Raw genomic sequence first — 13,028 nt, 5'->3', positions numbered from 1 at the left:
AGTTGTAATATATGGTTGTTGCTAGTAACCTGTTTAACATTCCTACTGATAAGTTATTACAGATTCTGTAGATATTGTTCTAAATTATTACTGAGATTATAAAGTACAGTCCTCTTTATGGTGAGATGGCCCCTGAAGTATATCAGATTGCACATCTCTAAAAAGAGAGAAAGAAAAGGTGTATATTGCCAGTGGCGTAAAACTTTAGGTTCACATTAACAGTATAAATAAGTCCATAAACAACATTAAAAAGAGATAAAGGGGTCACACAGTGCAATTGTAAAAGTGTCTAACTATAACATACTTGCAAAAATGGATAAAGATTTAAATTAATTCCAGAAAATAACTGACAGTGTTGCCCCACAAATACTTTCAAGTGGACCTTTTTACATATAGCTGATTTATTCTTCTGTAGTAATGGACGGTACCCCTGACACCCCTAGTGGTACAGTAGGCACTGAAGTCTGAACATTACCGTCAGTATACAAAGTAATGGAGTACCGAAGGGTGTTTATATGAACGCATCCCTACTATGAACATATCCCTACAGATGTATCCTCATACACTGTCGCTCAAATCGCGGCAAATAGCCCCCCTCTCTCACTCAAAATGTGCGTTTTTATTCGTACAAATGAAGCAACTGGTAGCAACAAAAGCACTTTGCTAGCTTGTACTGATCAGTGTGATGTGCGACATTTGTACGTCTGTGTGCGGCTGAGTCTGAATCTCTGTACAAAGTGCTACGATGCAGCGGCCGCAACTTATTCTCACGCCGAGTCCTGTTCTGCTTCATCTGCCACTTTGAGCCGTATTCAATTTGAGCTAAGCCGCAATACTTTTTCGCCTGTTTAGCAGGCGGAAAAGTATTGTTCGCGTATCGCCGTATTCAATTTGAAAGTAGACGAAAATGGGACCCGGCAAAACTTGAACAGGCGGAAAGTACTGTCAGATTTGGGGAAATGAGCCTGACACCCCCCAAAAGATGCTCTGACATGGGGGTTAGCTATGGTACCCCCCGATTTTTACTTGCTGAAGGTATTTGATGTTTTTAAACGGGTTCAACAGCTGCTAAATAGCGTTTTTGTATAAGTGATGCAGAATAGTATTCAGGAGTATTTTTTGCTGAAAATAACTTATCCCAGCAAATTTTTGGTACTTGAAAATGGGGGTCAGCATATTTAATAGTTGCTAAAGTGAAGTTGAAGAATTAGTGAAAAATCCACCTGCTGCAAGCCCCTGCAATGAAAAAACACCTGGGGCATACTTGTGGACCCCCCCCAGAGTCAAGTTCACTAGTTTTTAACTTTGTACCACAACATTTTTTATTTCGCCCTTAAATTCAGTGATTTTTTTGGGGGTGTGCTTGAGTTTTTTTTTTTTTTTTGTCACAGATTACCTTTGGGGGACTGTCTGAAGGCTGCACGGGGCTTCCCGCAACGTTGCACCCCAAAACCCCAATTCTGCACTTTTTTCCGCCTGCTATTCATAGGCGAAACTTTTTCGCCTATTGCATTGATTTTCCGCCTAGGCCGAAAGTCTTCCAAATTGAATACGGGGTAAAACCAAAACAGGTGAAAATTACGTCATCGGCGAAAAGTTCTCGTCAAAAACACGCGGAAACGGCTTTTTACCTCAAATTGAATACGGCCCTTTGTATTTTAAAACTAATTCCTGTGCGGATAAAGTCGCAGCCAGCGTCACTAGTACACTTAGGTGTTTCCCTGCATATGTGATACGAATATGAAGCACAATTTAGCGTATAGACTCTTGGTGTATGAGGACACATCTGTATTTCTACTTCAGGGTCCATAGGGTATCCACAGGATACCTTGGGGTATAGGTGTGACGTCAGTCATCGGGCACCATAGAGTTAAGCTTTCAGCCTCCCAGGATGCACTAGGGTCCCCCTCCTATACCCCGCCCCCGAGCCAAGGCATCTCAGTTTAGTTTGGTGCCCGGCCGGAGTCGGGTGCACCTGTTGGAGTGGGGGCTAAGAAGAGCCCCTGAAGTTTTCTACATGCAGCTGTGGCTGCACGTTTGGAAGTACAGCATGGACAGTCAGTCCTGACGTCCATGCTGTCTTCCCTACACCCCCGCCGGTACCAGAACGCCGGTGCCGATCCGGGGATGCTGGTGAGCATCTGGGGTCACAGCTAGCGGTGACCCCAGATGTTCCGGACCATGGCCGGAATCAAGGTGGACAGCAAGGTAAGCAGCGGGGTCCCGCGGTGGGTCCCCGCTGTTACATGGTCCAGAGTCCCCAGGCAGGGGGCTCCCTGGGGACTGGCTGCAGCGTGGAGCCAGGTTTATAACCTGCGCTTCCACTACCCCCCTTGGACAGCGGACCGCAGCAGAGCGGTAGCGCTGTGGCGTCCTGGGGGTTAAATGCATGCCAGGGGAGCGCGCCTTCCCTGTCTCACAGCCGGTGCCTCCCCCGCTGCACACAGCCCTCTCTGCAACACGCCGAAGCAGTGCTTCTCCCCCAGGCCAGCCTCCTCTCTGCTCCTCGGCGGCCATCTTCGAGAACGCATGGTGAACGCTGCTGCAAGTCTGGACGGAGGCATCGTGGTCTGGGTCCCCCCGCTTACCTCTCCTCCGCTGTGGTCAGGTCTGTGTATGCAGCGCTGTGTCCTACCAGACTCTGTGTAGTTGATTTATCAGCGCTGATTAGTGCAGGAATTGAGTTTCTTTGCATTGTATGTGACTGTGCTAGCGCTGCTGCCTGTACTTTCCTTTTCTGACTGTCAGCCTTGTTACTGTCCCTGTTCTTTCTGCTAAAGCCCTTGCGGTGCAGTGCTGCAGGGTGGTCTCTCGCCTTTTTAAATCAATTGGTGAGAGGGGTCACATACTTTCTACCATCATGTCTGAAAGTGACTTTCCTCTCCGGCTACAGTGTACTACGTGTAAAGTACCTTTAGCGGAGGGGGAGGGTAGCGCGGAGGGCCCCTGCCGGCAGTGTTTGTCAATGGCGCGGTCTATTATGGTTACAGCACCGGTACAGGAGCCGCCCTGGGCTTGTTTCGCTCAGGCGCTTACAACCTTAGTGGGCCAGTTAGCTCCGCAGCCCGCGTTTACGCAGATGGGTTTGTCCCAGCAATCAGTGGTGTCGTCACCCATGCAGGGTTTCCCAAGACAATTGGTGGTACCCCGCAGTCTCCCTATTTCCCCTCTCCCGGTTTCTCAGGAGCCGGCGTGGGTTAACTCCCTGACGAGTTCTGTACAGCACTTGTCGGATGTGTTGCAAGGGGAGGCTGTGGTGCGGCCACATAAACGGCCGGTGGCGTCTCTGTCGGCTCCTTATGAGGATGACGAAGGGACGTCTGATGATGGGGAGATTCTGGATCCTTACGATCAGGAACCTCTCCATACTAAGGACGCAGACGCTAGGTCCAAGGTGTATATTCCTGGACTTATTCGGCCAGTCCGCACAGCCTTGGTGATTGAGGACAGAGTTCCCCCACCGGCTAAATCCAAGTATGCCTTTTTTAAGGATGTGAAGGGTGACGCCACAGTCTTTCCTCTTTCGGGTCAGTTGGGGGACCATTTAGAGGAGGCGTGTAAACAGCCGGCAAGCGATACCAGCCGCAGTGGCGCCTGTCGGTGGCTTATCCGTTCGCGGATAATTATTTTGCTAAGTGGGAATCCCCTCCACAGGTGGATTCTCATGTGACACGTCTTGTCCGTAGTGCCACATTACCAATGCCATCCTTGTCCTCCCTTAAGGATGCTACGGACCGCAAGGTAGAGATCTGCCTGAAGTCCGCTTATTCCCTTGCGGGGGGGGGGGCAGCGCGGCCGGCTATGGCCATTTGCTGGGTTGCCGGAGCGCTGGGCGGATTCGATGGAGGCGTCCTTCAATTCCGACTGTCCGGCTGAACAGGCGGAGTTGATTGGTAATCTCCGTGATTCGGCCACTTATATCAACGAGGCGGCCTTCGACATTAGTACCCTGGTGTCTCGAATTTCTTCAGCAGCGGTGGCTGCTCGTCGCACCTTGTGGTTGCGATCCTGGAAGGCGGATGCTGATTCCAAAAAGGGTTTGGAGGCGTTGCCCTTTAACGGAGAAGTTCTCTTCGGTCCAGATCTGGACAAGATTGTAACCACACTGGCGGCAGCCAAATCGGCATGTCTCCCGTCGGCCGCTGTTCCTTCTGGTTCAGGACTATCGTCCTTTCGGTCTTATAGGGCCCAGGGCAGGCCCAAACCCCACAGTCTTTTCCCCGACAGGCTGGTCCCAAGAAATCGGCCAAGCCCCGGAAGCAGGCCTGGAGTACTAGACGTCCGGCCCCTAAGCCAGATGACAAGCCTGCGGCCTGACGGTCCGGGCCTCCCTTTGGGGGATCCCAAAGTGGGAGGCCGCCTGCTGCAGTTCGCCCGGTGTTGGTCGGTCACCACGACAGACACTTGGGTTCTCGAGGTGGTCTCCCACGGGTATACCCTCTCTTTCCGGCACAGACCCCCGGCTCGATTTTTCACCACGGGTCTACCATCAGACCGGAACAAGGCCACGGAGCTGCGGAAGGTCTTGCACACTATGCTCCAGGCTGGAGTTATAGTGCCTGTTCCATTCTCCCAGAGGGGCCAGGGTTTCTATTCCAATCTCTTTTTGGTGCAGAAACCCAATGGGTCGTATCGTCCGATTCTCAACCTCAAAGCTCTCAACAAGTTTTTGGGGGTGCCGAAGTTTCGGATGGAGACTCTACGGTCCATCATTCTGGCGCTGGAACCTGGGGACTACATGGTGTCATTGGACATACAGGACGCTTACCTGCATGTCCCTATTCTTTTGCGCCATCAACAGTTCCTCAGGTTTGCAATCCGCAGCGACCACTTTCAGTTTCGGGCGTTGCCTTTTGGCCTGGCGACAGCACCGCGTGTGTTCACCAAGGTGATGGCGGTCATGGCGGCTTCTCTGCGGCTGCAGGGAGTCCGCATGTTGCCGTACTTGGACGACCTTTTATTAGTTGCAGGATCTCCGGAGCTCCTTCTGCGCCACTTGGACCTGACCATTGCGCTACTGCAACGGCACGGCTGGTTAATAAACTGGCAGAAGTCCACTCTAATCCCGTCTCGGCGGATTCTGCCTTATTGGACTCGGGACAGCAGAGGATCTTTGTGACGGGGGAAAAGATCTCTGCTTTACAGTCGAGGGTGCGCAGTTGTCTGCACAGCCGCCGTGTGTCTCTACACTCGGCGATGAGGTTACTGGGCTCCATGGTGTCGGTGTTCGACATTGTGGAATATGCCCAGTTTCACTCCAGACCTCTGCAGCACCTGATCCTGTCCAAGTGGAACGGGCTGCCTCAGTCTCTAAAATCCCAGACGATAGTGCTCACCCCGGAGGTTCGCCTGTCCCTTGCCTGGTGGTTGCAGACGACCCATCTCAACAAGGGACGTCCGTTCTGGGTACCAAATTGGGTCCTGTTGACAACGGACGCCAGTCTTCGGGGCTGGGGAGCAGTTTCGGGTCCACACTTGTTCCAGGGCAGGTGGACTCCGACAGAAGCGGAGCTTCCAATAAATATCTTGGAACTCCGAGCGGTCTTCAATGCCCTCCAGCAGGCACATCGGGTTCTCCAGGGTCGCCCAGTGCAGGTCCAGTCGGACAACGCTACCACCGTGGCCTACATAAACCGGCAAGGAGGAACCCGAAGTCGGGCGGCTCTCGTAGAGGTGTCTCGGATCCTGGTATGGGCGGAGCGCAATCTTCCGGCCATATCAGCTGTCTTCATCCCGGGAGTGCTAAATTGGGAGGCGGACTTTCTCAGTCGCCAGGACGTTCATCCGGTGGAATGGTCCCTGCACCCGGACGTTTTTCAACTGCTGGTGGACAAGTGGGGTCTTCCAGAGATCGACCTCATGGCATCCCGGCGCAACAACAAGTTGCCGGTGTATGGGTCTCGCACAAGAGACGAAAAGGCGTCTCTGGTGGATGCTCTGTCCGATCGGTGGACGTTCCGGTTCGCTTACCTTTTTCCTCCGGTTTCCCTTCTTCCACGGGTAATCTGGAAATTCAAACAGGAAGGAGGGACGCTCCTGTTGATAGCTCCCGCGTGGCCCAGACGGCACTGGTTCTCAGACCTTCAGGGTCTGTCCGTGGACAGTCCTCTGCGGTTGCCGCTACGACCGGAACTTCTGTCGCAGGGTCCTTGTCTTCACCCGGACCTGACTCGGCTGTCTTTGACGGCGTGGCTGTTGAGACAGCCATGTTGAGGTCCAGGGGGTTTTCCAGCTCTGTAGTGCGTACCATGTTACGAGCTCGGAAACCGTCTTCCGCGAGGATATACCATCGCGTGTGGCATACGTTCTTCCAGTGGTGTCTTCCGAGAGATAATGAACCGCGGGAGTTTCGTCTGTATCGGATACTCGCCTTCCTACAAGCGGGACTAGATCATGGGCTTCGCCTTGCTTCTTTGAAGGTACAGGTTTCGGCCCTGTCTGTCTGGTTTCACCGTAGGATTGCTACAATCCCGGATGTGCGCACCTTTATGCAAGGTGTTCTCCGCATTCAGCCACCCTTTGTTCCACCTGTGGCGCCTTGGGATTTGGCTGAGGTCCTGAGGGCTCTCCAGGGACCGCCGTTTGAACCACTGGGCTCAGTGGATCTTAAATGGCTAACAGCTAAGACTGTTTTCCTTCTGGCCATAGCTTCGGCCAGACGTGTTTCTGATTTAGGGGCTTTCTTGTAGACCCCCTTTCTTGATTTTTCATGGGAACAGGGCAGTGCTCCGCACTCTGCCTGATTTTCTTCCCAAAGTTGTTTCCCAGTTTCATGTTAACGAGGAAATAGTTGTTCCTGCCTTTAACTCACCTGGCCTTTCAGTGAGTGAGGCCACTTTGGATGTTGTGCGGGCCTTAAGGACTTATGTTGACCGCACTTCTTCGTTTAGGAAGTCGGACGCCTTGTTTGTCCTCTATGGCTTCCATAAAAAGGGTTGGCCTGCTTCAAAGCAAACTTTGGCAGCCTGGATTCGTATGGCTATTTCTGAAGCTTATCTTCATGAAGGTCTGCCGGTTCCTCCTTCTCTGAAGGCTCATTCCACTAGGTCTGTGGGTCCTTCGTGGGCAGCTCGACGTGGTGCCTCTGCAGTCCAGATCTGCAAGGCTGCTACTTGGTCCTCTGTCCATACCTTCGTGAGGTATTACAGGTTTGACACCTTCGCCTCTCAGGATGCTTCCTTCGGGCGGCGGATTCTCCTTTCAGCACAGGAGCGTCCCCACCCTTAAAGGATACTGCTTTGGGACATCCCCAAGGTATCCTGTGGATAGCCTATGGACCCTGAAGTAGAAAATATGAGATCTGGTAAGAACTTACCTTTGTTATCTCTATTTCTACGAAGTCCATAGGGTTCCACAGGACTCCCGCCCTGTCGCACCTGTGCTGCAGATGGGCTTTGCTCTGGTCACCGGTTTTTCCGTCTCGCTCTGGTGAGAGTGTGATTCTTGTGTGTATCCAGATCTTCTTTCTCTCTCTTCCTTCTCCTCCTCCGGCCTATGGCTTGGTACAAAACTGAGATGCCTTGGCTCGGGGGCGGGGTATAGGAGGGGGACCCTAGTGCATCCATGGAGGCTGAAAGCTTAACTCTATGGTGCCCGATGACTGACGTCACACCTATACCCCAAGGTATCCTGTGGAACCCTATGGACTTCGTAGAAATAGAGATAACAAAGGTAAGTTCTTACCATATCTCATATTTTTCGGGGGGCCATCAGCGCGGGGATGGATTCGGATTGCATGGGATACACTTCTCTTTTGGCCTGTCACATGCTCTGTAGGCTGTCACCAAGTTCACAGTGACTCTCTGGTCTCTCCCAGCATTCATGATCATTCTGTACACAACTTCTCCATCTCTTCAATTCTACTTACCAAACCCACTGGGGGATCCCCTAACACCTCAGCATAGTGCCAAGGAATGGAGATGTGGCTTATTTCCAGGAAACATTTATCTGCCAGCTGTTCAAGCTGCCATTTATGCTGTATTTATTCTATAAATGACAAAGGAACTGAGGCCTGTGCCATGGTTACGTTCTATCTGAACTTTCCTTTGCTATGTTGTTGGTGAAGCTGAAGAACCTAATATGACTGTTGCAGGGTCATAGACTGAAGAACTCCGAAAACCAAACCTATCAAGCCCTAAACAGCCTCAAGACCTCTCGGCGAGTCCTCATCTCCGGAACCCCCATTCAGAACGACCTACTGGAATACTTCAGCTTAGTTCACTTCGTCAATGCCGGGATCCTTGGTAAGAGATTCCGCAGTCTTACTACAACATCTTCATTGTGTCCTAATACTAAGCACGGTAGGCACTGAAATGACACATGCGCTTTGCTGTGGCACGAAATGGACAGGAGGCATCACCCTCCCTCTTGGCTAATGCCATTATTTATACCCTGTCTACAGGGACAGCCCAGGAGTTTAAGAAACGTTTTGAAGTCCCCATCCTAAAAGGCAGAGATGCTGACGCCAGCGATGCCGACCGAGAAAAAGGCGAAGAGAAGCTGAAAGAGCTGATTGGTGTTGTAAACAGGTTCGTTACAGTCTATATTCTGAGGGCGCCAGGTTGTATCCCAAAGGCACTGATCAGGAATCTGAGGGTTCTGGGCTCCCACCAGAAATGATAGGTCCCTTCTTTATCTAACCCTCGCTTCCCTATTACTTGATTTCCCCCAGACAGTATTAGTTCCCTACCCTACCTTCCTCACTTTATTACTGTAATATGCATTGTGAAGAAAAGCTGTGGTTTTATATACAGCTTCATGCACGTCCTAAAGCCGTGTGTGTGTGTGTGTGTATATATATATATATATATATATATATATATATATATATATATATATATATATACACACACACACCATAAGCTATATTAAACCCTAGGGCACATGCAAATCACTGAAATATGAAAGAGCATTGTAGCTTTAAAATGCAAATAGAACGTGTGTAGATTACAAGTTACAGGGGTAGTGCTACAGTTTATGGCTTACTTTAACAATGAACAGCTGAACAATACAGTAACTATGCAAATGAACATTAACTATGTGAATTCTTACTTGGTGACTAGGCTGCGGTCTCTTGTGCCAGGGTCTCCAGTCTATGTGGCACTGCCGCTACTACCTCCAGAGATACTGATGGCTGGACCAGGGAAGCATGGAGCCATAGAGATGCCCAGACATTCCTGGGGAGGTGCCACATAACATGCCGATTTCTGGCTCCGCCTCTAGTGTGTCTGAGCCTCTATCTTTATACAGTCTGGGGTGTTTGCTGTCTGCGTTATATTTGTTGTATCCTGTATGATTGGAACATAGATTATTGCATGTTCTAGGTGTCTCATAAGAAGAACATCCGATATCCTCTCCAAGTACCTGCCTGTCAAGATAGAACAAGTGGTTTGCTGCAGGTAAATATTTCCATGTATAAATCTATCTCTTGGGACAGGCCCCAGTGGGGGTCTGTTCCTGCACATTAGACAAGGCTCTTGTACGCTGTAGACCCCTCCGCTGCAGAGAGTAGTCCTTATTACATACAGGGTTGACGACTTTGTGTGTTGTGTTCCAGGTTGACGCCGCTACAATCCGAACTATACAAATTATTCCTAAAACAAGCAAAACCAGCAGAGGAGCTGACATCAGGCAAAATGAGCGTTTCCTCCCTGTCCTCCATCACCTCTCTGAAAAAGCTTTGTAATCGTAAGTACCGCACATAAAGAATACACTGTCAGGTGCTGTGTGCAGGAAATGTATACTCCATGTGCAATTCCAGAATAACACACACAGAAAATACTCAGTGTTAAATGCTGCGTGCAGGAACTGTATACTCCATGTGCAGATCCAGTGAGTCTCCATGTCAAGTGCTTTGTGCAGGAACTGTATTACTCTACACAGCCAGAGGGCCTGATTCTGAGTTGCACGTACTGGTGATGTCGGACGTAGCTGCGCATGTGTCTTAAGTGGCACCGTGCATATGTCCCGATTGCGCTCGTAAAGAGTCACAGTTGCGGTCAGATGCATACACACAGAAGTGTATTGTATATTCCTGGACAGTGACTGGGAGGTGGCTATACAGACGCACATGGAATGGTCCGTCCGATGGGCATGTTATGGGAGTGTCGCGGGCGTATCGGAAGTGGTTGTGTGCACCAATCGGTATTCAGCATCTACAGACGCGGATAGTGGGTCCTTGCACGTTCGTACACACTGATGTACACTAGGGAGGGCTTTGCATAGTCACAGACGGGCGACCAGCAAAAGACACGGACGCAGCTGTGTCTGACTTAGACTGGACCCCAGAATTAGTACCACACAAAGAGGATACACTCAGTGTAAGGTGCTGTGTGCAGGAACTGTATATCCCTATTCACAAAGCCAGAATATAAGAACTGCACTTAGAGAATGCATTCAGGGGCTGGCTTGGAATTGCATATAAATCTGCTTTGGTGATGGATCTACGTACTGTGCGTGCTCCATAGCTGAGCATACATAACGCCGAGCAGCTACAGGCCAGTGTCATGCGCAGCTCCACTTGTGGGTGAAACTGGACAGCAATTGGGCATTCGCATGTAGGCAAATTATTTCCAGCGAGTGCTGTGAGTGTATAGGCAGAACTGCAGGCTTTTCAGAACTAAGCGTATATCAGACGGCTCTCTAGCCACAGATATAGGACTGGTGCAATTGCGCTGATGGTGATGACGGCGACTCTCACAGGCCGATGGATAGGAACGATGCGGCCAAGTCTGAATGCGCACATTTATTTCTGAGCATGCAGTGTGGCCACATCTATCCGGAGTATCGCACATTAAGAACACACTTAGGGGTATATTTACTAAATGAGAGTTCTGTTAAGAAGTGATGTTGCCCATAACAACCACTCAGATTCTACCTCTCATTTATCTAGAACCTTCTAGAAGATAATACCTGGAATCTGATTGGTTGCTATGGGTAACATCACTTCTTAATAGAACTCCCATCTTCGTAAATGTACCCCTTATGGGTATATTTACTAAAGTGAGAGTTTAGAAGTGGAGATGTTGCCCATAGCAACCAATCAGATTCTAGCTATTCTCTTCTAGAAGGTGATAGTTATATGTTAAGTAGAATCTGATTGGTTACTATCGGCAGAAGCAAAGGGAGTGTCTCCGAACAGGCAATTGAATAAAATCATAGCCAGAGTATATAATATTTCATCACAAAAACGATAAATGAGTCGTCCTATATGTCCAATGTGTGAAATGCCAGCAACATATAAAGCTGGTGGTGCTCCCCTAGAGTTTGGTAACAATATGGCACAAAGGGGGAAAAGAGAACTCTCTCTTTACTGGGGGCACAAACTTAGTTTCATCTGTTAAAAACCGTTTTTGTTATGTTGTATTATTAAAACAAAACCTATATTTTCAAAATCCCAGGGATGAATGCCCTGGGGAACTGTTATGATCAATTTTTGATGACCTTTATCATTTTCCTTTTGTGATACACTCTGTGCTTTACATTTTGAAAATATATGTTTTGTTTTAATAATACAACATAATAACTGTTTTTAACAGATGAAACTAATGGTGCATACACACGGTCAGATCAGACAACGATAAAGATATCGTTGTCTGATCGTTATCGAACATCCAGCACAGCACCAGCCCGTAAACGGTTGATCGCAGGTTACTATAGGAACCTGCGTCGATATAGCCCAGGTTGGACTGCATGCACGGGCGATGGTCGTTATCGCTATCGACCATCCGTGCCCGCGCATTGTCCGTCATTTGGGGGTTGTAAGGGGCTAAAAAATGGACGATATAAACGATATCGCTATCTTTTAGATCGACCAGCTAAATCTGACCGTGTGTATGCACCGTTTGTGCCCCCAGAAAATTTTTCTTTTTTCCCCCCTTTGTACAATATGGTTACTATGGGCAACATCTCCATTTCTCAATCTACTCACTTTAGTAATTATACCTCTTACAGGGGTATTCAATTTGGGGCGAAAATTTCGGAATCGGGGATAAATTATAGCCGATAACATCATTTTCGCTGAATTCAATTATCCCCGTATTCAATTTCAAAGCCTTTTCACAGGTTCGAAAAGTCTTTGAAAAAAAACGGGGATAACTTTTCACCACTGAATAGGTTGTGAAAAAAAGTGCAGAATTGGGGTTTAGGGGTGCAGGCTTAAAAAAAAAAATAGCCTGCAACCCTGGGAATGACATTTAAAAAATAACTGTCAAAAAAAGTTTAAAAAAAAATAAAAAAATAGGGACACCCCAAAAAATTAATTTAAACATTTGGGGTTAAAAAAAAAAGGGAAAAAGTGTTTAAAAATAGGGAAATAGGTTCAGGGCTATTCTGCAAATATGCGGCAGTGTGTTTTCTAGAATAGGCTATTAGCGGCAGGTGCATTTTTGCAGAATTAAAAAAAAAAAACACTTTTAGGGACTTAAAAATATGCTAGTAGCCATTTTCATGTACCCCAAGTTTGATGGGACCACTTAAAAAATCGAAAAAAATAACCTCTTTTCTGCATGCTCTTCTGCATCTCTTCTTCAATTTTGGGAAAAAAACACCTGCCGTGGCTATTTAATACCTCGACTTTCAATTGCAAGCTAAAACGGGGGTACCCATAGTGATCCCCCATGTTTTGACAGCTTTAGGCGGGCCCTACAATTCCGTGTAAATCCAGTTTTGTTTTTTTTTTGTCAATCTTATTTCGCCGGCTCCCGTTTTCGTAGCTTTTTAATTGAATACGGGGATAAAGCGGACGCGCCCCCGATACTTTATCCCAGGAAAAGCTCCGTTGTGGAGCGAAAAGTCCAGCATGGACTCTCTTATATCCCTCTTAGTGTAAGCTGCTGAGTGCAGGAACTGTTTCCCCATCTGCAGTGTCAGGATGTGAGTACGGCTTACCTTCGATCGGTAAACCGGGTGTCGGACTCCCGGCGTAGGTCTAATGACAGGCCCGACTGCTTCCCGTGAGTACTGCACATAGGTAATACTCGCAGTATCGGGTGCTGTGTGCGTGGGAATTGTACCCTCCCATTTTACCT

At 48.7% G+C, this 13,028-nt stretch overlaps 1 protein-coding gene across 1 annotated transcript in view; it reads left to right on the top strand.

The window, feature by feature from the left end:
* Positions 1-13,028, top strand: part of RAD54L (RAD54 like) — a 59,018-nt gene that overhangs the window by 32,840 nt on the left and 13,150 nt on the right. Inside the window, exons 9-12 of the mRNA XM_088471627.1 lie at positions 8,093-8,243; positions 8,402-8,528; positions 9,324-9,398; positions 9,557-9,687. Coding sequence (XP_088327753.1) covers positions 8,093-8,243; positions 8,402-8,528; positions 9,324-9,398; positions 9,557-9,687 — 484 coding nt within the window. The remainder of the gene's footprint in view (positions 1-8,092; positions 8,244-8,401; positions 8,529-9,323; positions 9,399-9,556; positions 9,688-13,028) is intronic.

The sequence above is a fragment of the Taudactylus pleione genome, unplaced genomic scaffold (genome assembly GCF_031769625.1).
Source record: "Taudactylus pleione unplaced genomic scaffold, aTauple2 ptg000115l, whole genome shotgun sequence".
Lineage (NCBI taxonomy): Eukaryota > Metazoa > Chordata > Amphibia > Anura > Myobatrachidae > Taudactylus > Taudactylus pleione.
Note: the sequence above shows the minus strand (reverse complement) of the source record. Positions and strands in the feature narration are given on the sequence as shown.